Source organism: Xyrauchen texanus, chromosome 5 (genome assembly GCF_025860055.1).
Source record: "Xyrauchen texanus isolate HMW12.3.18 chromosome 5, RBS_HiC_50CHRs, whole genome shotgun sequence".
NCBI classification, from domain to species: domain Eukaryota; kingdom Metazoa; phylum Chordata; class Actinopteri; order Cypriniformes; family Catostomidae; genus Xyrauchen; species Xyrauchen texanus.
The window spans coordinates 19,812,083-19,834,869 of NC_068280.1; the positions used below are offsets into that span (position 1 = coordinate 19,812,083).

Here is a 22,787-nt window from a genome sequence, read left to right on the forward strand (position 1 = left end):
CACGGCAGGAACACAGTCAAAGACACCATAACATACATTTGACATTCAACAAAGCAGTGAAACCGTCTCAGGTTACGACTGTAACCCTAGTTCCCTGAGAAGGGAACGAGACGATGCGTCGATGATGCTTTGGGAACGCCTTTGCGTGAACGCCCCTGAAGCACGTATGTCAACTAGTCCAAATGGAATGAATGAACGCCACGGGCGGGTGACGTCATGACCAGGAAAGGATATAAGCACATCCGGTGCGTTACTCGCGTTAGCTTTTAGAGCCGAAGCAAAGTCGATCGCAGGGATGCAGGAAGTATGGCAGGGCGACGCATCGTCCCGTTCCCTTCTCAGGGAACTAGAGTTACAGTCGTAACCTGAGACGTTCCCTTACGAGGGAACTCGCGATGCGTCGATGACGCTTTGGGAACGATAATACTCAATACGCCATAATTACAAAATGCCAGATGATAAAAACTGTCGGCAAATCAGTAAAAAGCACCTGGGATCCTGGGGCAGCTTCCAGGTCCAGGCTATAAAACCTCACAAAAGTTAGCGGCGAGGACCAACCTGCCGCATCAGAAACCTCCTGAAGGGAAACTCCTGATACGAGGGCTTTAGAGGCCGCCATACTTCGAGTAGAGTGAGCTCTGACCACCGAAGGGCACGGCTGGCCAGAGGACTCATATGCAAGCGAAATAGCCTCAGCTATCCACTTACTGATTAGATCTTCTCCACGGGGCAGCCCTGTGGACATAAGTGTCCAGTGCTCGCACTGGACACAAGAGATTCAGTTTTTCCTGGTCTGAAGATGTAAACAGAGGAGGACAGAATGCCTGCAGTACAATAACCACAGGCCTCAGCCTCAAGGTGCCACGAAGGAAACAAATAATCAGGGGGTCTCGACCCAAAGATGTCCTACCCACAGGGGCATGGAAAGCCGCAATGGCCGCCACGTAAACCTTTAAGGTAGAAGGACATGAACCTGATGTAAAACGATACTGGAGAAACTCAAGTACTGTGTTGACTGAACAGTTAACTGGATCTCACTGATGCTGGTGACACCAAGACGTGAAAACTTTCCACTTAAGTGTATATAATTTCCTCGTGGCTGGAGCTCTGGAGCTAAGAATGGTCTCACCGACCTCAGTTGAGAGACCACTCTCTAAAAGTTGGGCCCCCTCAGAGGACAAACTCATAGGTTCCAAATCTCCAGTCGGGGGTGAAATGTTGTGCCCCCTGCCTGAGACAGAAGGTCTCTCCTGACGGGTACCTCGAAAAGAGGGCCGTCGAGGAGATGAATTAGGTCCGCAAACCAAATTCGACTCGGCCAGCGTGGAGCTATTAATAATAGACTTACTCCGTCCTGGCGGACTCTCTCCAGAACTCCTGGGAGCAGAGCAACAGGGGGAAATGCGTACAGACGTAGCCTCGGCCACGTCTGTGCCATAGCGTCCAACCCCAAGGGGGCTGGTTGCGTGAGGGAGAACCAAAGTTGACAGTGCGTCGTAAGCTGAGACGCAAACAGACGCTTGGCCGTAAAATTCCCAAATGAGCTCCACCGCCTTGGGGTGGAGTCTCCATTCCCCTGGCCTCAGCACCTGCCTCAACAGGGTGTCTGCTCCTATATTCTGGTACCCTGGGATATATACTGTCCTCAGGGAGAGTATTTTACCCAGGGACCACAAGAGGATCTGGTGCGCCAGTTTGCAGAGTGGACGTGAGCACAGACCCCCCTGTCGATTTAAATAAGAGACCACCGATGTGTTGTCTGTACGGACAAGCACATGATGGCCCCTCAGATCTGGGAGGAAATGTCTCAACGCATTGAAGACGGCCATCATCTCCAGGCAATTTATGTGCCAAGAGAGATGATGGTTCCTCCACAGACCATGAGCTGAGTGGCCTTCCATTACCGCTCCCCAGCCGGTGAGAGAAGCGTCTGTCGAGACAGCAACTCGATGGCAAAGAGCTCCCAGCACCGGCCCCTGGGACAGGAACCAATGTTTCCTCCATATAATCAGGGCGTGGATGCACCGCCACGTGATCTTGATCATACGAAGTGGGTTCCCCCTCGGGGAGAACCCTCTGGTCCTGAGCCACCACTGCAAAGGTCTCATGTACAGCAGGCCAAAGGGGATCACACTGGACGCTGCTGCCGTGAGGCCTAACAGTCTCTCGAACTGTTTCACAGTGCGTGACTGGCCTAGCTTCAACTCTTTTGTGGCTGTGATAGCAGCTACACGAACAGGTGATAGTGTGGCCCGCATCGTGACTGAATCCCATACCACACCAAGGAAAGTGGTTCTCTGTAATGGAGAAAGCACACTCTTCTTGGCATTGAGTCTCAACCCCAATTTCTTCTTATGAGCGAGAACGACATCTCAATGCTGAACCGCTGACTGCTCTGATTCTGCCAGAATCAGCCAGTCATTGATGTAGTTCAGAATGCGTATGCCCTGCAGCCTGAGCGGGGCCAGAGCTGCATCTACGCACTTCGTGAACGTGCGGGGTGACAGAGCTAGACTGTACTAAGGGTACCAGTCTCTCGAGACTGGCCTCTGGTGTTAAAGGAACAGCCACTCCGGCGACCTGAAGCATATTGGCAGGAAACAACCGAACTGACTGTTTTTGAACCCCCCTCAGAGGGCTCACGTCTGACGCAACGTTGAGTCGACATTGCGCCAAACTTCCGCTGGATACCACTGCGCCCCGAAGCACCAAGGGTGGCGGGGTTGGCAGACTGGTCCCATGAGGACCCTGAAGTGGAGCGGGCACCGTATTCTGAGGTGTACACCGCTCCACCCTGTTAAAGGAACAGCCACTTCGGTGACCTGAAGCATATTGGCAGGAAACAACCGAACTGACTGTTTTTGGACCCCCCTCAGAGGGCTCACGTCCGACGCAACATCGAGTCGACATTGCGCCGAACTTCCGCTGAATACCACTGCGCCCCGAAGCACCAAGGGTGGCGGGGTTGGGAGACTGGTCCCATGAGGACCCCGAAGTGGAGCGGGCACCGTATTCTGAGGTGTACACCGCTCCACCTCAGTTGGGCTGTCCTCGATGGTCTGACGTGCATAGCATCAGGACCCTTTTTTTTTTTTTTTTGAGCCGAAGCTTTCTTAGCCGTAAGTATAGTCCTCAGATCCGGCTTAGACTTAGCCGACTTCGGCTGAGAGTGTTGGCTCGGTCCCCAAGATTTCGGGGGAGCACGAGACGCAACACTTATTTTCTGTTGCACACGGTGCGAGGAGCTTGGCTGGGGATGCTCACGCCCAGCATCCCCAGGGGGATGGACTCGGCGAGGAAGGAATTTTTTAAAAGCCTCCCATAGACCGCCCAATAGCACGGGCGGTCTCCTTCGTAGCTCTGAGAGAAAGATCTGTAGCCCGACAAAGTTCTCGAATTTCGTCGGGACTAACTCCCTCCACTCCTATCGATATCCCCCAGCAGATCTGCTTGATAGGCTTGGAGCACTGCCATCGAGTGCAGACAGGCTCCAGCTTGACCTGCTGCCGTATAAGCCTTACCCACTAAATTGGATGTGGTTTTTAGTGGTTTATTCTGCAACACGGGATCCTTCAGGGATGATGCTGACCCAGGAGACAGATAGCTAGCGAGCGTCTATTCAGCTGGGGGCATCGACCCATAACCAAAATCTTTCAGCCCCTTAATATTTGAATATGTGTGAACATGGGGGTTAAAAAGACGAATATGGTTTATTCCATGATCTACATAGCTCACTATGTAGATCCGGAAAAATGAGATGAAACATTAGATGTGAGAAAACGCTCGTCTAAATTGCTTTTAGGATGAGTATCTCTTTTCTGCTGGCCAGTCAACATTTAATTTATTAACAGCATGAGTTATCACCTCAATAAGCTCCTCATATGCTGGGGAGAGGAAGGCGAATCCTCTCCCCCTTGTGTTAGTGTTTGTGTCACTCTCATAAACGCTCAGTAACTCCACCTCCTCAGAGCTAGAGCACCGAAGCATCGGGCTCTCTTCCTGGGCGGAAGAAGCCGCAGCGCAGGCTTCCGACACCGGCAAGAGAGCAATGGATCCCTCGACGAGATCCATTTGCGAACCCCCAGTGAGCCTTCTCCGAGCTGCCTCGACAGCCGCGGGTCCAGAACCCTGAGGTTCGCGAGCCTGTCCATCATCCTCAAATGCGGACAGACGGGAGCGGAGCATGCGGAGCGGCAGACACTCACAATGGTGACAGTCAGCCCCCCTCGAAAGCTGACATCGCATGCTCCACTCCCAAACAAACTACACAAAGCTCATGTGTATCTCCACCCATGATATAACGAGGGCAAGGAGAAGCACAGGCTTTAAATAGTTATTTCGCCATAATATCAATATAAAGAGAGACAGACAACAATAAATAAGACAGACAGTTTTGACACAGAGCGCTTTGCTGAGGCACAAAAGTCTAACGCGAGTAACGCACCGGATGTGCTTATATCCTTTCCTGGTCATGACGTCACCCGCCCGTGGTGTTCATTCATTCCATTTGGACTAGTTGACATACGTGCTTCAGGGGCATTCACGCAAAGGTGTTCCCAAAGCATCATCGACGCATCGCGAGTTCCCTCGTAAGGGAAATACAACGATCGACAGGGAGTGGTGATTAGGACCGGGAATTGTGGGAAGTGTAGTTTTAGACAAAAACTGGTGAAACACAGGGTAGACAACGAGGGAATCGTGACAGGCTTATTGTCTCAGAAGTGGATATAACTGAGATTTGTCCTCCGCCACCCGGATCGAGGTGAGTCATTGCACAACCACGAGGAATTAGAGCGTATTGGGAATAGGACATGCCATATTTGAGGAGAAATGGGATATAAAAAAAAAATCTAAAATAATGCACTCTGTCAGTGTTCAGAGATTTGACACATACACACATACTGGCCTGATTAGCTTTTGAGGTCGCTTCGCATTTTCTTTCAACCCATAAAAACTGATCCTCGTTGGTTGGTTTGCATGACTCCAACAAGAACCAAATACAAATAAGTACAATTAAATAACAATCAAAATATTACATGTATTGCCACACTTTGCTTTCAAAATTACACACGCCATCATATCTTCTTCTCTCATCCAAAACCTTGAATGCATGAGCGCCCCCCAGAGGACTCAATTGTAACTGTGAGATTTGGTGAGAGAACTAGAGGGAAAACAGTGTAATCCACCGCATCTCACAGCAGGCAAACGTGTAAAGGAAAATTAATTTCCCATATTCAAGTATTGTTTTTAATACTTGAGTAGCTGGTGAAGAACGAGTACTCAATTACACTTGCACATCCATGGTTATCACCATTTCAAAGCGAATCTGACTATCTACTTCATGTGTTGCTGACAGTTAAGGAATGTCCTACAAGAATACTCTGAAAAATATGTCGCCTTGAGCAAGTATGTAGCATTTGCCACTGTACTTTTTTATTTTGGTTACAGAAATCACATACACATGCAAAGATTAATGAAGGAAGCCTGAAATTTCTCACCACATCGCTTCAAAATCATTTAAAATCATTATTGTTGGCTTACCATAGTGATACAATTTTTTAACACAGATATTTTATGCGGTGGCTAAATAATAGTATTTTGTTAATCCTTAATGAAAAATTAAACGCAAAATCCTCTATAGTGTATATTTAAAGTTTCATTTATACAACAGCATATAAGCAGAAAAACCTTGACATCTTGAGTTACTTCTGAGTTAATATGGTGTTCCAATAACCAGATAAAGAGGTTTCAAATCAATTAAGCATGATTCAATCTTTCTGTGTGGAGCTAAGGGACTGTTTTGGCCTTTCTATATTTTTGATGAAATATGAATGTCTTGGAGAGGCAGTGAGGGTTCTTTAGATCTCTTCAATCACATTCGATTCCTTAGCTCAGTTCACTGCATGGCAACAACCTCTGCTCTAGCTTTCTCTCTGCTCATTAATGGAGCACTGATTCTGGTTAGATGGGTGGGGGAACTGGAGTGTTTGTGGCCCCTTGCCCCATCATAACCCTGTAGGGTTCTCTGGAGAACCCACCCTGTCCCAGGGTCACTCCCCTCAATCTGACTTCCATTAACATTTAATAAAGGGCTAAATGGTCACAAACACGTGCTGTGTAACACATCTGACTGTGGCTTTGCTTCACTGAGTAATATCGTAATGAGTTCTGCTTTTTAATATTGGCTTCAAAGAAGCAGTTTTCTCCAGTAAAGAATACTATATTTGTTTAAATGCAGGATAACTGTAGTACATACATTTATTTTGAGCATTGCCATTATTAATGCTATTTTAAACATGTAATTGAGAATTAAAATAAATAATTATGGGAGACTTTGTGTCTTGCTATCGATATGTATGTCGGGTACTGGTTACATATTACATGATAAAAATTGCAATCAGTAAATTAATTTAGCAGATTAAACGTTTTATGTAATCTAATTTGATTACTTTTGGATTATTTATGGATTACTTCTAACCTTACTCTTTTATTTACGTTTCTTATGGGAGTTTCTAGAAATAATGTCTGGTTTCGGGGTGCATTACACATAGTAGGCATCCATCAGGAATGGATTTTGACTTGCAAAGGCCCTGGGGCCAATTATCTCAAAGGGCCCCCCCTCCACCCAAATGTTGTTTTTGTTCATGCCCAAAAGAGTGTTCAAGTGGGGGGGATCACCAATTACAAGTATTTTGTTATGTAATATGGATTACATGTAATACATATCAGTATGGGGTATCATGACGGCAGCATGTTTATTGTGTTTATTTATCCCACAGACACACTACACCAACCCCTAAATCTAACAATAACCTTCCCTTACAGTTTTTTTTTACTTTTACTACAGTAACAATAGTATCACCATGGAATTGTTTTGTAAAATAATTGCAACCACAAAATGGTTACTATATTATTATATATTACTATAGTAACAACATTGGTAATTACATCAAATCTATGGTTCCCCTTCTGTCGCTCTCTCCACGTTGTGTCAGAGAAGCGACACTAGGGGTCTCTCTTGAGCGCCGATATTCACCTCTGACCTATTGAAAAGGGCCAATGAGAGTTGGCAGTCAGTATTTGCATACCCCGCCCCGCATACGGGTATTTAAGCGGGGCAAATACGGAAGTTTAGTCAGAAAATTTCTTCGGAGCCGATGGTCTATTTGCAGTCTGCTGCGAGAATACACACCCTGAACTCCTGTATCTCTGATGATCTGCTTGCTGTTGGATTTGACGGCGCACAACAGTGGCTTTCTCCTGCTTTGCACGGCGTGCATTGTTGCCCCTGAGCGCTTTGACAGCGCAGACACACACACACACACTGTGTATTAAAAGAGCAATTTCCTTTAAAAGAGTAAATTCCTCTAAAAGAGCAAACACAGCGGGTTGAACGTCCTTTTAAGGACGCGTCTTTTTCAAGATGCCCTTCCGCCCCTGTGTCGTTCCTGGATGCGGTAGAAGCCTCTCCGCTTCAGACAGCAACAGGCGCTGTCTCGTGTGTTTGGGCCGTGATCACACCGAGGCGGCGTTTGTGGATGGTTCATGTTCTCATTGCGAGAACATGACCATGACCACGTTGCGGTCGCGGCTTGCTTTCAACAGAAAGCAAGCCACCCCAGCTGCACCCCGCATTGCTCCTTCTTCCCACGGGATTGAGGATGATGCGGTTGGCGCTGGGGGCGATTTGGGGGCGGCAGCGGGTGCAGTTTCGCCGGGTAGCCCCCCGCGAACCTCCCATTCCCCAACACGCTCGATGGTCCCCGTCCACGCTCGCGGCGATAGCGGCTCACCTCACGGCCTGGCTGTCTATCCTCCCGAGCCCGAAGCAGATGAGCTCGCCGCTGCATCGGAGAGTGTGATGTCTGATGCCGAGGACTCCCCTGGACTGCCGCCTTCGGGCCAGCAGGCCCAGGCTGAGGCCGACGCTCAGATGTCTGACATGCTTTCCCGGGCCACCGTGAGCGTGGGGTTGGATTGGAACCCTCCATCCTCCCCACAGCCTTCACGGTTGGATGACTGGTTCCTGGGGGCAGCGCGCCCTTCGCGGCCTCGCATCCCCCCGGTCCCTCGCCTCGCACGGGGGTGGACCTGATCCTGATGTGCTGCAGGAACTGCGCTCAGCGACCGACCTCACCCTGAGAGCGACGAAGGCCACAGCGCAGGCACTCGAACAGGCGATGTCCAGCCTAGTGGTCCAGGAACGCCATCTCTGGCTCAATCTGGTCGAGATGCGTGAGGCCGACAAGAACTGCTTCCTGGACGCACCTGTCTCCCAGATTGGCCTCGCCCAACAGTTCTCCGTGGTGAAGAAGCAGACAGAGGCCATCTCTCACATAATGCCCCGCCGCACACCTGCCGCTACGGGCCCTGCCCCGTCTGCTCGCCGAAGGCGTCCCCCTGCGGCGAAGAAACCAGCTCCTGCTCCGCCCCAACCCAGCTCTCAGCCCCAGCGTCGAGCACCCCACAGGCGGCGTACGCCCCCTGTCTCACGAACCCCCTCTAGGACCCGGAAGGCTCCCAAGCGTTCCTGAGACAGTCGACCCAGAGCTGAAGACGTTAGCTCCGGAGGTAGTAAGACCGCTCTGTCCCCCGGTGGAGGGCCGGGTGGAGAATCCTTTGTTTTTTCATTTGCCACACCCCCTGATGGGGGCTGTGGTACCCACATTCTCAATAAAAGAGCTATTTCCTTTGCCTCTGGGTCACCTGGCCCGCAAATGCTGTTCTCACGGCAATGTGCTTTCAGATTACGACAGTCCCGGTACACCGGACGCGGCGAGCCTGCCTTCCGCCTGCCCTCGACTGTCCCTCGGCCGGCCGGTTCAGACGAGTCCAGAGGACGGCGACATCAGACCTCCTCCTCAGTCACGAACCCGCCCCCTGCCGGGCGTCCGCTTTTCCGCAGTACACGGCGAGCATGCCAGTTCCCTGCGCATGGAAATCGCGACCCTCTTAGTCAAGGGCGCGGTAGAGCCCGTCCCTCCAACCGAAATGAGGAAGGGTTTCTACAGCCCTTACGTCATTGTACCCAAGAAAGGCGGCAGCTTACGACCAATCCTGGACCTGCGAGTTTTCAATCGGGCCTTGTTAAAACTCCCGTTCAAAATGCTCACACAGAGAAATATTCTGGCTGGCATTCAGCATCTAGATTGGTTCGCAGCGGTAGACCTGAAGGACGCGTACTTCCACGTCTCAATTCTGCCATGACACTGACCCTTCTTACGGTTCGCGCTTGACGGCCAGGCGTTTCAATACAAAGTCCTCCCCTTCGGCCTGTCTCTGTCCCCTCGCGTCTTCACGAAGGTCGCAGGGGCGGCCCTTGCCCTGCTACGAGTAGCCGGCATCCGCATTCTCAACTACCTCGACGACTGGCTCATCCTAGCACACTCTCGAGAGTTACTATGCACACACAGAGACCAGGTGCTCCGGCACCTCAGCCGCTTGGGGCTTCAGGTCAACTGGGAAAAGAGCAAGCTCACTCCGGTTCAGAGCATCTCTTTTCTCGTGTTGGAGTTAGACTCAGTCTCAATGACAGCATGTCTCACGAGCGAGCGTGCTCAGTCGGTGCTGGACTGCCTCGCTTCCTTCAAGCCAGGCACAGTGGTACCTCTAAAACTTTTCCAGAGGCTCCTCGGGCATATGGCGTTGTCCGCGGCGGTCGCGCCGCTGGGGTTGATGCATATGAGACCACTCCAGCACTGGCTCCAGACTCGAGTCCCGAGACAAGCATGGCACCACGGCACGCATCGGGTAAGGATCATCCCCGCCTGCCTCAAAACACTCCGACCCTGGACAGACCTCTGCTTTTTACGGGCAGGTGTGCCCCTGCAGCAGGTGTCCTGACGCGTTCTGGTCACAACCGACGCCTCCCGGTCCAGGTGGGGTGCCGTGTGCAGCGGGCACGCAGCAGCGGGCCGTTGGAAAGGGGCCCCGCTGCGTTGGCACATCAATTGCCTGGAGTTGCTGCCGTCCTTCTTGCTCTCAGGAAGTTCCTCCCGTTAGTTCGGGACAAACATGTCCTCGTGAGATCGGACAGCACCACGGTGGTGGCGTACATAAATCGCCAAGGCGGTGTACGCTCCTGCCACATGTCACAACTCGCCCACCGTCTCAAGTCGCTGTGTGCAACTCACATCCCCGGCAAGCTCAATGTCGTAGCGGACGCGCTATCACGACAACGCCTGCCCGGCAGGGAGTGGAGGCTTCACCCCCAGTCGGTCCAGCTGATTTGGGAACGGTTTGGCAAGGCCCAGGTTGACCTGTTTGCCTCCCAGGAAACCTCCCACTGCCCGCTCTGGTACGCCCTAACAGAGGCTCCCCTCGGGACAGACGCACTGGCACACAGCTGGCCCTCGGGGCTGCGCAAGTACGCATTTCCCCCAGTGAGCCTTCTTGCACCGGTGCTGTGCAAGGTCAGGGAGGACGAGGAGCAAGTCACGTTAGTGGCCCCCTACTGGCCCACTCGGACTTGGAACTCAGGCTTCTCGCGACAGGTCCTCCCTGGCGAATTCCCCTGAGAAAGGACCTCCTCTCTCAGGGACGGGGCACGCTCTGGCACCCGCGCCCAGACCTCTGGAACCTCCACATCTGGTCCCTGGACGGGATGCGGAAGAGCTAGCCGACTTACCGGCGACCGTTGTGAATACAATCAACCAAGCCAGAGCCCCCTCTACCAGGCACCTTTACGCCCTAAAGTGGCGTTTGTTCGCAGATTGGTGTTCTTCCCGAACTGAAGACCCCCAGAGATGCGCGATCGAGTCAGTGCTCCTGTTCCTACAGGAGAGGCTGGACAGGAGGCTGTCCCCGTCCACCCTCAAGGTGTATGTTGCCGCCATTGCCGCCCACCACGATCCTGTAGACGGCAAGTCTTTGGGTAAGCACGACCTGATCCTCAGGTTCCTGAGAGGCGCCCGGAGGTTGAATCCCTCCTGGCCAGGCCTAGTTCCCTCCTGGGATCTCTCGGTAGTCTTGGCAGGACTCCAGAGAACTCCCTTCGAGCCGATTGAATCAATTGGACTCAGGGCCCTCTCTCTTAAGACGGCCCTGCTGATCGCGCTCGCCTCTATCAAGAGGGTGGGGACCTGCAAGCGTTCTCTGTCATCGACACTTGCCTGGAGTTCGGTCCGGCAGATACGTCTGTGATCCTAAGACCGCGACCAGGCTATGTGCCCAAGGTTCCTACCACACCCTTCCGAGATCAGGTAGTGAACCTGCAAGCGCTGCCCCGGGAGGAGACAGACCCAGCCCTTTCGTTGCTATGTCCAGTGCACGCCCTGCGCATTTACCTGGACCGCACACAGAGCACCAGACGCTCTGAGCAGCTCTTTGTCTGCTTTGGGGGACGGCAGAAAGGGAATGCCGTCTCCAAACAGAGGCTCGCCCACTGGGTTGTCGACGCCATCACACTGGCTTATCACACCCAGGCCGTGCCCCTACCCTTGCGGGTCCGAGCTCACTCAACAAGGGGTGTTGCATCCTCGTGGGCACTGGCCAAGGGCACCTCCCTAGCAGACATCTGTAGAGCCGCGGGTTGGGAAACACCCAACACCTTCGCGAGGTTTTACAACCTCCGCATTGAGTCGGTTGCGTCTCGTGTTTTGTCAGGTCCGAGCCTGTAGAACTCGGTAACACGTAGACCGACCGGCCGGGTGTATCGCTTGCGCCCAGCGCCCTTTTCCTGACGTCAAGGTAAAGTAGTGCGCCTTCTTCCCAGGGCTCCCCACTCCGAGTCGGGACCCTGGTCGATTCCTCCCCAGCCCTCCGGGTCCGCGGTTCAGCGGAGGAACTCGCCGACCCAAGCCACTGCGGGTACCCTGATGGCTACCCTGTACTGGTATAGGTGCTCCACAGGTAAGGCCTCCTGCTCGGACTCCCCCTGTGTGTAATTCCACGGTTCTGTCCCCTTACGAGCGGACCCCCGTGTCTCCCTTAGGCAGTTACAGCTGCCCCTGTCGCCGTGCTGTAGCAACTCAACCCTTTCGAGGCTGGATCTACCACTGCACCATACTTTCCACACGAGCCCTAAGACGGCCGTGTGACATGTCTACCACTTTTCCTCCCCAAGAAAAAGGGCAGGTGTGGTCTCTGCAGGGTCTGGGTAAGACCCCCTTCCCTATATGCGTGTAAGGGCCCCGGCCGTGATTGCTCTATGCGAGAAACATAGAGAGAAAAGAGGCCCAGCCAGGCTGGCCCATTCCCATGTTGGCAAACATCGCCTTGTTCCCCTCCCAGGGTAACTAGAAGGATTCCGATGTTCTTATGGGGCATTGGGGAAGGGTACGTGCAGCCAGGTACAGACGATGCGCGGCACTGGATGAAATCCCTGCCCGCCTCTGTATCGGCGGTTCACGTACACGGTTCAGGGCATGGCAAGATTGGAATGGGTCCCCCTAGTGTCGCTTCTCCGACACAACGTGGAGAGAGCGACAGAAGGGGAACGTTTGGTTATGTATGTAACCTCCGTTCCCCGAGGGAGGGAACGACACATTGTGTCGTAGAAGCATCACTGAACCGAGCCACTGTTGTGGCCGGACCATTCCGGCTCCTCAGAAAAATCCTGACTAAACTTCCGTATTTGCCCCGCTTAAATACCCGTATGCGGGGCGGTGTATGCAAATACTGACTGCCAACTCTCATTGGCCCTTTTCAATAGGTCAGAGGTGAATATCGGCGCTCAAGAGAGACCCCTAGTGTCGCTTCTCCGACACAACGTGTCGTTCCCTCCCTCGGGGAACGGAGGTTACATACGTAACCAAACGTTTCCTCCAAAAAAACAACAACACATAGTTACTATAATATTACTATAGTAAAACTACTTTTAGATTGATTTTGATGTGGTATTATAAGTAGTATTAAATTAACTACAAAGAGTGAAGTCAGGAAATATAATAGGAAGAAAAGTGTGACAAATGCGGAATCAAACCCATGTCGAAAAGGCACATTCACACTGGTGTTACGCCCCACGGTAACACCTAGGACGCAGTTTGTTGTATTTCTGTGTTTCAAAAAGATGATTGGGGTGCAAATAGCTGTGGCAGGTGGCAGGTTTTATTTACACTTGGGAGCAAAAAGTCAACCAAAATTTATTTTTACGTGTCTCGACATATGATTCGCTTCAGTTTTCTGATCAAATAAACACTAGAGGTGCTACAAAAATTATGACTTTTATCATCTTTCAAAGAAACCATGAGTAAAATGGCAGATGAACAGTTTATAAACACTTTTGTCCAGTCCCTTACACAATGCTATATTATGACATCAAAACACTTTTGCTATATGTCAATACATTTAATTTTGAATTACATAACCAGCTACATTTACAAGCTGCACACTGCTGACAAAACACACTTCCGGTCACACCACAGGAGAAGGCAATCACGCATGAACCAGCGCAAAGATGTAGGATGGGAGCTGCCACTTGTCAGTTAAAACAGCATAACTCGGAAGCAACTTTGTGTGTGATCATGTTAAATCGTCTGCCTATATGATTGCCTTGTTTTGGAAAGAAACTGTTCAGTCAGATGTAAAGCGCCTGTCCCTGAATTGCAAATATTTGTCTCAAAATAATATAATATAGCTTCTTAATATAGCCTATATTTACAACCCTGATTTCCAGAAATGTCAGGACAGTATGTAAAATGCTAAAAAAAAAAGAAATAATTGGTAAATATATTTTTTTTATATTTTATCTTATCAACTTTTTGCTTTTTGCAGATACTGTATGTGTTTAGATTAGGCAGATTAGGACTAATAACAATTGGATGAGTGGAAATAACATGGTGATGTGAAAAAGTTGAGGCAATCATGCTATAGTATACAAGCAGCCTCCCAAAAAAAGCCTAGTACTTTAAGAGCAAGAATGGGTCAAGACTTGCCAATTTGCTATCAGAAGCATCAGCAAATAATTCAGTGCCTTGAGACCAATGTTCCCCAAAGACAAACTGGAAGGATTTCAGTTATTTCACACTCTACAGTGCACAATATAATTAAAAGACTCAAATTTCGTTGCATAAAGGGCAAGACTGAAATTTATTTCTTAATGCGTGTGATCTCCTATCCTTCAGACGTCACTGTCTTAAAAACTATCATGCGTCTAGGGCTGGGTATCGAGTTCGATACATTTTAGGCACTGACCAAATTGCGTCTAAACAATCGAGTATCGAAAAATGTCGTTCGGTACCAAATTCCGATACCTAAGGGGTTAATCTTGTCAATGTCAGTGATAAGCACGTAGCATGCTAGATGTGCCCAAATCTAAAAGTGCCAATGATTGGCTGTGTTTAGGCTGTGTTTAGAAAAACAATAGTTTACGCTGGTTACGCCCAGAGACACGGCTCATACGTGAGGCTGTAGTGTGTATGCATACCAACCCCCATAGATGTAAAAGAAAAGATACAAAATGTGGCTACATTTCACCAGGCGTGATGCCAACAGTGCGCGATGCAATATTAATGATAAGATAATTGCTGTCAAGACCAGCAAACTGACAAATATGATGACGCACTTGACAGTGCACGGAATAAACTTAAGAGCAGAAAGTTGCTCCCTCTTCGACTGCAAGAAGACCGAGCCAGTGCAGTCATCCTCTCTGCGTCCTCCTGCCACAGAGTTTCATTTAACATGCCCACCACACGAGTCCTCCTTCAAAACTACTGATGAATGCAGCGGCGCTATGACTGGGACACCGACAGGTAAGGTTAACTTTTAGCAAACAAACCAACAAACAAAATTGTATAACTTGTAGTAGTACATGCTTGTGTACTTGTTAAATTAAAGTTTCTGTGCACGGTGACATAGTCTTATAAACTGGGACCTACGTAAAGTTAGATATTGTTTGGGTGTATGGCTATAGATAGCTTGCTAAATTGATGCTAAAAATGCTTTAAGGTTGACAGTAACTGATCAAGTTTAATGTACATTAAACTAGTTATTTGGCTTTCTTTTTTTTTTTTTTCTCCTCTTCACATTAATGTTACAACCGCTGCCCCTGCTGAGGAGACAAGAAGGCTCAGGAGATGAGTCTTTGAGTCTGAAAAAAAGTAAGCAAACTGAAAAAAGTTTTATTTAGGTAATGTGCAATGTTTGTAATCTTGTTAAAATGGATTACATAACATTGGTATTGAAAAAAATACAGTTTAGGAACCGGTATTGAAGTATCGATATCAAAAAAATTTTAACGATACCCAGCTCTACATGCTTCTATATGGATATCATGACATGGGCTTTACCTCTGTAAACATTTGTCAGTCAACACCATTCGCCGCTGCATCTACAGATGCAAGTTTAGGCTTTACTATGCAAAGCAGAAGCCATACATCAAGTCTGTCCAGAAGTGTTGCCAATTTCTCTGGGCTTAGTCTCATTTGAGATGGAATCATGTTTTGTTGTCCTAAGAGTCCACATTTCAAATAGCTTTTTGAAAAAACAGCCATCGTGTTCTCCGCCCCAAAAATGAAAAAGACCATCCAAGCTCCAAAAGTCAGTGTATGTCATGCTATTAGTACCCATGGCATGGGTAACTTGCACATCTGTGAGGGCATCTTTAAGAAAGATATGTAAAAACTTTGGAGCAACATATGCTATCATCCAGACACCGTCTTTTCCAGGGACATCCCTGCATTTTCCAGCTGGAAAATGCCAAACCAAATACTGCCTTGATTAGTATTTGGAAAAGACCTGCATAATGGATAAATGGGGGAAAATTCTGCTTGCTAAACTTAAACTTGTGTCTTCAGTGCCCAAACGCTTAATAAGTGTTATTAGAAGAAATGGTTATGTTACACAGTTGTAAACACTCGACTGTCTCAACTTTTTGGAGCATGTTGCAATCATCTGATTTGAAATAAGTGTTTTTAAAAATAAATAAATACAAATAATAATAATAAAATATTTAAATCACAAGGTAAAACTTCAAATAATGTGGTGTTGTTGTAGAGCTTTGAATATAACACAGGGTGAATGGAATTTACAAATAAATCCTTTTTGTTTTTATTTGCATTTTCCAAACTTTTTTGGAATAGGGGTTGTATTTCTTAAAAAAAAACATTTCTTAATCCTTCTAGTCCCTCTCTTGAAATCACAACAGGAAATATTGTTTAAATGTCAAATTAAGTAACTGCATTAACAACGTAAAAAAAACTTTGGAAGTCCTAATATAAAGCTTCGCTATTGGGTATGCATAATTCAAATCCACATTCTTTACATGTAGGCCTATGATAAGAAATGCTATATCTTCTTTATTGTCACAAAATATAACATTACTTGTCAGTATGGTATAGCATGCCATCTTAAGAAATAGCTTTACAGCTCTCAAAAGACAAAATCTACAAAACTGCTCAACCATGTCTTAACCAAATGTTATTTTTACATAAGGCAATATAATCAGAAAAATATTTGAAAATATTTGTCCATATGGTCATGCTGATGTGGTTGAGGATATAAGCTCCAAAAACCTAAACCTGCGCGTATCTAAACACCGCACATGTGTTGCAGCAGCAAGTACGTGATTGGCTGCTGCTGTAACCCATCATGCCATTGTCCACTTCTTTAACCTATCGTGGGATTGACCACTGATATACTTCCACATGATTGGCTGTCTGTGTAGTCATTTGTGCATCCGGTGAGAGTTGAGGCATTTCAACGTTAATAAACCCCTACTCAATGTCAGAATCTTACATTTATATTTTATACATTTGCACACTTATACTGGGGTGCAAATAGGGTGGCGATGCCTATTCTTAGCATGGCTTTTGCCACTGTTTGCCACCCTTGTAGTCCCTGGTTCTATGACTTTAAAATATGTATTTCTGATGGTCTCGTATTTTCTGCACTCAGTGAGGAAGTGAAGTTCATCCTCTATGACTCCTTGAGTGCAGTGTGAACACAGTCTGTTCTCTCTGGGTCTCCAGCTCTGTCTGTGCCAACCCATCTCTACAGCCAGACTGTGCTCATCCACATGATACTTCGTCAGAAGTTTCCTGTGATGGTGGTCTTTAAATTTTATCAGATATGATGCTAATTTATATTCTGTCTTAATTTTTGAAAATAGGTTAATTTGTTTATTTCTTTGAGTTTTCTTTTTATTTTATTTTATTTTGCCAGCTTGAATTGAATTTATACATTTAGCTAGTGCTTGTCCACTAAGTAATATAAATGGTCACTCTCTGGGTGTGCTGCTCTGTGAATAAATGCACAGTGATGGTGATTTTCTGGGGAAGAGTCTGATAGATGGAACCAGAATATACTGGCACTCTTTTGAATGTCAGTCAGGAGAGGACATCTGCCAGTTCTGCCATACAGCTCAGGTTAGAAGCACTTGTGTGAACTCCCAGAATGTTTTTACAAAATTCAAGGTGGAAAGTTTCAATTTAACTGTTTTGTCCCAGGATACATAATTTAGTTTATATTTGGGTCCCCAGAATTCACTGATTTACAGTAGGAATTGTTTGATGACACTGTCATATATTTTCAGCCACAGTTTGATTGGATGATTAAATTAGAGCCATATCAAATTGTTCAGAAGCTGAGATTGTTAGACCTAAATAATTTTAACATGGCTAAGAATTTCTCCCCCAAATGTCTTTAAGATGATTTTTCTTTTAAAAATGTATTACTTTAGACTTATCCATGTTTATTGATAAGTCCAAGTTACTGCAGTAATTTTTCTAGAATTGAGAGGCTTTCACGTAATGAGAGCAGCAGTAGGTCATCTGCGTATAGAAGACATTTGATTTTTCTGTCCTCTAGACTGAGTCCAGGGCTAGAAGAAATTGGTAGCAATGTGGCCAATTAATTTATATAAATATTAAATAAAGCTTAGGTTGCAGCCTTGACAAACTCCCTTTTTCTGGCTGAACTAATCAGTTCTTTTATTGTTTACTTTAATGCAACATTTGTTGTCTTTGTACATATCCCTAATTAAATAATAGGGCTGTAAATTTAACGCGTTAATTCAATGTGATTAATTTGACTAAAAATAACGCATTAAAAAAATTAATGCCATTAATCGCAATGCCCCCGGACCATAATATGGAAGATTCCTGAGAAATGCAAGATTGTAGTACCACCTGTTTACTCCAGAGTGCAGTAAGTGAAACTTCAGCTGCATGGTAAGGCGCAGTTTATACAGTGAAGAAAACATAGCAGAACAACATAGATATGTGTTACGTTCTTGCGTTCTAAATGCTTGATGGGGCGCAAATCCAAACTAAGGATCTCAATATGTGTTCTAAGTATTAAACTATATTTAACTTGACACAGTGACCTAAACATTTTATGTTTATGATGCAAAGCATCCAACACGCTACACAAGCATGTCTGATGCAGATGTTCATTGACGAGTCCTTAAACAAGCCCTCATAATAAATCTCCAACTGATTGACAAATTCACTTGTGTAATGGATTGCTGTGAACTGTATGCCAATGATTGACTTATGATCAATAATATGGTAGTAAACAGTACATTGTATTCTAAAGCCGATTTTGTATTGTCTTATTAATGATTAACTCTTCTGCCACAAGAATGTAATGCATTTTAATTATCTGAATATTTGTAATTTTATATATATATATAATTGTATATGTTTAAAGATTACTATGTACCATTATTTCATCATTATATATTGAATTATATTTATATGAGGGGCTTTCTTAGCAAATATTTGTATATGCGATTAGTCGCGATTAATTAATCGGGACACCGTGTAATTAATTAGATTAAACATTTTAATCGATTGACAGCCCTATTAAATAATAAACCTTTCCTCCTATTCCACTATGAATCAGTTTTAGGAAGAGTCTATTATGCCAAACTGAATCAAAGGTTTTTTTTTTTTAAATCAATGAAGCAACCAAATGTTTTTCCTTGTTTTGTTTGGTGGACATGTTTGTCTATAACAGTGTGCCTTGTGTATATATGATCAGTTGTTTTCTGATTTGGCATGAATCCAATTTGACAGTTGTTTAAAGTCTTGTGTTCTTGGAGATATTGGACTAATCTGTAATTCGTAATGCAGCAGAATAGTTTGCTGTTCACTGAAATGCCCCTGTAGTTCTTTGGGTAAAATCTGTCAACTTGTTTGAAGATTGGGGTGATTTGATTTTCTTTCCAATTCTTAGGAAAGTGTCTTGATTTTAAGAGCAAATTTAATATTTGAGAATGGCCTCATTCAGTTTGGGGATGACATGTTTCAACATCTCATTGCAAATTCCATCTGATTTGCAAGATTTTTTTAATTTTGAGGGATCTCTCTCTCTCTCTCTCTCTCTCTCTCTCTCTCTCTCTCTTTCTCTGCCTCTCATTCTCTCTTCTCAGGTGGTAGATTGAAGGCTTGGTCGAAGAGGGTGAAGATCTTCACTGTGATTACAGCTCATGAGGCAGACTGATCATATCAATCAATCTCTCTACCTCACTAACAGTGATGTTGAATAGCTTCCATCTTTACAAGGAAAAGAAAGATCGCACCAACAGAGTTTATGATCGCCTGGTCCAATTGTGACTTCTGACCTCACACTTCATAACATAAAAAAATATTTGTCACATTGCCTTACTTCATGTGAAAAATTGTACTTCACACTGTTTGTTTTTTAGGAGACAGTTAGATCAAGTAGTTCTAAAATACCCGGACAGATCTATCTGTTAGCATTCTCATTGATCTCAATGACAGTTACTTGGCTGGAAGTTCCAGATACAGGTTTTCAGCCAATCACCTGAGGCATCAATGTCATGTGTCTAATCACTCTGGAGTCGAGGGAAAATACCTCTCCGAAATGTTAATTTGCTGAGTCAATTTCCATTTCAAGTTAATTTCACTCTTTTACAAGCCTCCTCCTCCTCCACAACTAATAATAATCTTAACATTAGACAGACAGACAGACAGACAGACAGACAGATAGAGAGAGAGAGAGAGAGAGAGAGAGAGAGAGACAGACAGACAGACAGACAGATATATAGATTTTTGCCACCACAATTGTGTCGTTATGGAACCTACTAGTAGGGGCATGCTAAACAGCTAAATCTTGATATACCAAAAGATAATGAAACAGTTGACTATGATTTGTCAAAACACTAACCAATAAAGTTGAAGCAAATTCCAGCCAAGTAAGCAATGAATATCTGCAGATGCTGTCAGCAGTCAGAGCAGCCAGATAGAGAGAAAGCAGTCTTTTAGATAAAGCCGTGTCTATATTAGTGTGAAACTGAGCTTAGGACAGAAGACATCCAGAACACTTCTTAGGCCAGAAGACAGATGATGGCTAGCTGTGCATGCTAGTATGTCTATGGTTTAGAAGATCCACAGATTAAGGCGTGAATGAGAGACTGAGGCCCCATTTACACCTTGTATTAACATGCGTTTCATATCCGGATAGTATCTGGATATTCTTTAGCTGGATTGCATTTAAACCTTGCAGTCAAATACATGTCCACTGTGCAACTCTGATCAGAGTTAACTGCACAAAATGGAAAACACTACTTGCATAGTACATCAGAGGCTGTAGCAACTAAACTTTCTCTGTCTTTTAGCGAGTTTTAAAAAACACTGATGTATAATTCAAATGTTTTCTATTACTTTCACAGTCAGGATTTTTCATTCAATTAACATTTCTTGGTGGCCGTCAAAGCTACATTGCGGGTTGCCGAAGCAAATTGAATGATATTCAGCTTGCGTTCGGCACTTTGCATAAGCTTCTCATCTGAAATGTGCGAGTGATTTACTTTTGATACCAGTGGATGATATATTGTGTATATTCATCTTTCATATAGCCTGCACAATGTATTTTCAGTTACAAGTATGTCTTTTTGTGGTTCGACTGCTTGAATGAAACCTCTTCAAAGCTACATCCAGAGAAATTGCTTAATAATTTCTAATAGTTCAGTTTACACAGTTAAACCAGTTTCATACACTAACTTGCAAAGTCATCAATGTCACTTTAATTCTTGAAGAAGTAGAAAAACATTTGTAACTTTTGTATGTATGCATCCTGTGGAAGGAACTCTAAATACCTGTTCTATGTTGTGATACCTGTGCCTTGCAACCTGTAATAATGTTATATCACCCCCTTGTGGTCTCCCAACGCTATTACGCCAGACATTTAACAGTAGCACAACTCAATGAAAAGGAAAGCATGCAAATTCGGCTTCTAATTTAAATATTGGCTAATGTTAATATATTGATGCCTCAAAAATAAATTGCTAAATAGTGTGCCAAACAATAACTTATAAATCGATATTTTATGACATGCCTACTTTACACACATATTATCGACTGCAGTCACTACTCACCAGCCTGCTCCGTGCTGACGGTGATATTGGCCTGCTGTCTAATGGATCTGCCCATCCCAGACACTCCATTCAGAGCTTCGATCTGGAATGTGTAGTTGTCATGTGGCACAAAGTCTTGGACCACCACAGAGGTGCTAGTGAGGCCCAAAGGTCTTGGTATGAAGCGCATGTTACTGTTGCATGGTTCGCAGGGCTGCCCGTCAGCTCCGCATTGGAGACATAAGACATTATAGGTTATATCCTTCCGACCACCTGTGTCACTGGGCGGAGTCCACTCCAGAAAAAGGGCGGTCTCATTGATGTTAAAGACCAAGTTTCTAGGAGGGGAGGGCGGTCCTGAAAAAAGAGACACCTGATTCATTAGCAGCCATAATCATCATCCGGACAGAAAATAATTTGTGAGAGCAAAAAATGCTTATTTGTGAAAAATAGAATGCATATTAATAACTTTATTTTCTGCTAATGAATCCTACTAATGACTTAAATATCACATGAGAGCTCTTGCTGTCTCTTTCTCCCACCCTCCCTCTGGTTTAGCTGATATACAAATGTCTCTGCTCAAATACCTTAGTTTTGCTTCCTATATTATGCTAGCTACGAGGTAGATACAGGGAAGTATGCATTTATCTACTGTTTCCCAGACTCAGTTAATGATGATAATGAGAATATGTCCTAGACATGATTATCATAGTTAATGATAATTGCATCCACTCATGAATAACAAGGAACTAATTATTTCTCCTCTCCTGTTTTTAATGTAGATTGCTGCTAGTGTTGAAAAGATTGAGTTTGGTGAATCATTTGTGTAAGCACAATGGGGGTGGGGGTGGGGCTTGAAGGAGTGAAAGAGAAGAGGATGATGCAGCAGAAGACTGAAAACAGGAATTGTGACCGATAAGAATGGTAGAAGAAGGTACACTGGTGGCCAAAGGTTTGGAATAATGTACAAATGTTGCTGTTTCAGTGGGAAATTGGTACTTTTGTTTACAAAAGTGGCATTCAACTGATCACAAAGTATAGTCAGGACTTTACTTATGCAAAAAACATCACCATAACTATTTGAAAAAAATAAATATATATAATTTATCTAATCTAGACAGGCCCCATTTCCAGCAGCCATCACTCCAACACCTTATCCTTGAGTAATCATGCAAAATTGTTAATTTGTTACTAAAAAATAACTTATATCAAACAGAGTTAAAAGCTATTTATTTTGTTAAATTAAGCTTAACATTGTCTTTGTGTTTGTTTTTGAGTTTCCACAATATGCAATAGACTAGCATGTCTTAAGATCAATATTAGTTAAAAAATTGCAAAAAAGAAACCACTTTCTCTAGAAACTCATCAGTCAATCATTGTTTTGAGGAATGAAGGCTATAAAATGCTTGAAATTGCAAAAAAAAAAAAAAAAAGAAAAAGGCTCCAACAAGGACAGAAAGAGATGTGGAAGGCCAAATGTACAACACAAAAATAGGATAAGTACATCAGAGTCTATAGTTTGAGAAAT

At 45.4% G+C, this 22,787-nt stretch overlaps 1 protein-coding gene across 2 annotated transcripts in view; it reads right to left on the reverse strand.

Annotated features, from left to right (window-relative positions):
* Window positions 1-22,787, reverse strand: part of LOC127643722 (ephrin type-A receptor 6-like) — a 284,814-nt gene that overhangs the window by 69,285 nt on the left and 192,742 nt on the right. The window contains exon 5 of one of the 2 annotated variants that reach the window (XM_052126560.1): window positions 21,281-21,616. The exons of the other annotated variant lie outside the window; for it this stretch is intronic. Within the exon in view, the coding sequence (XP_051982520.1) occupies window positions 21,281-21,616 (336 nt within the window). The remainder of the gene's footprint in view (window positions 1-21,280; window positions 21,617-22,787) is intronic. 2 annotated transcript variants of the gene reach the window in all.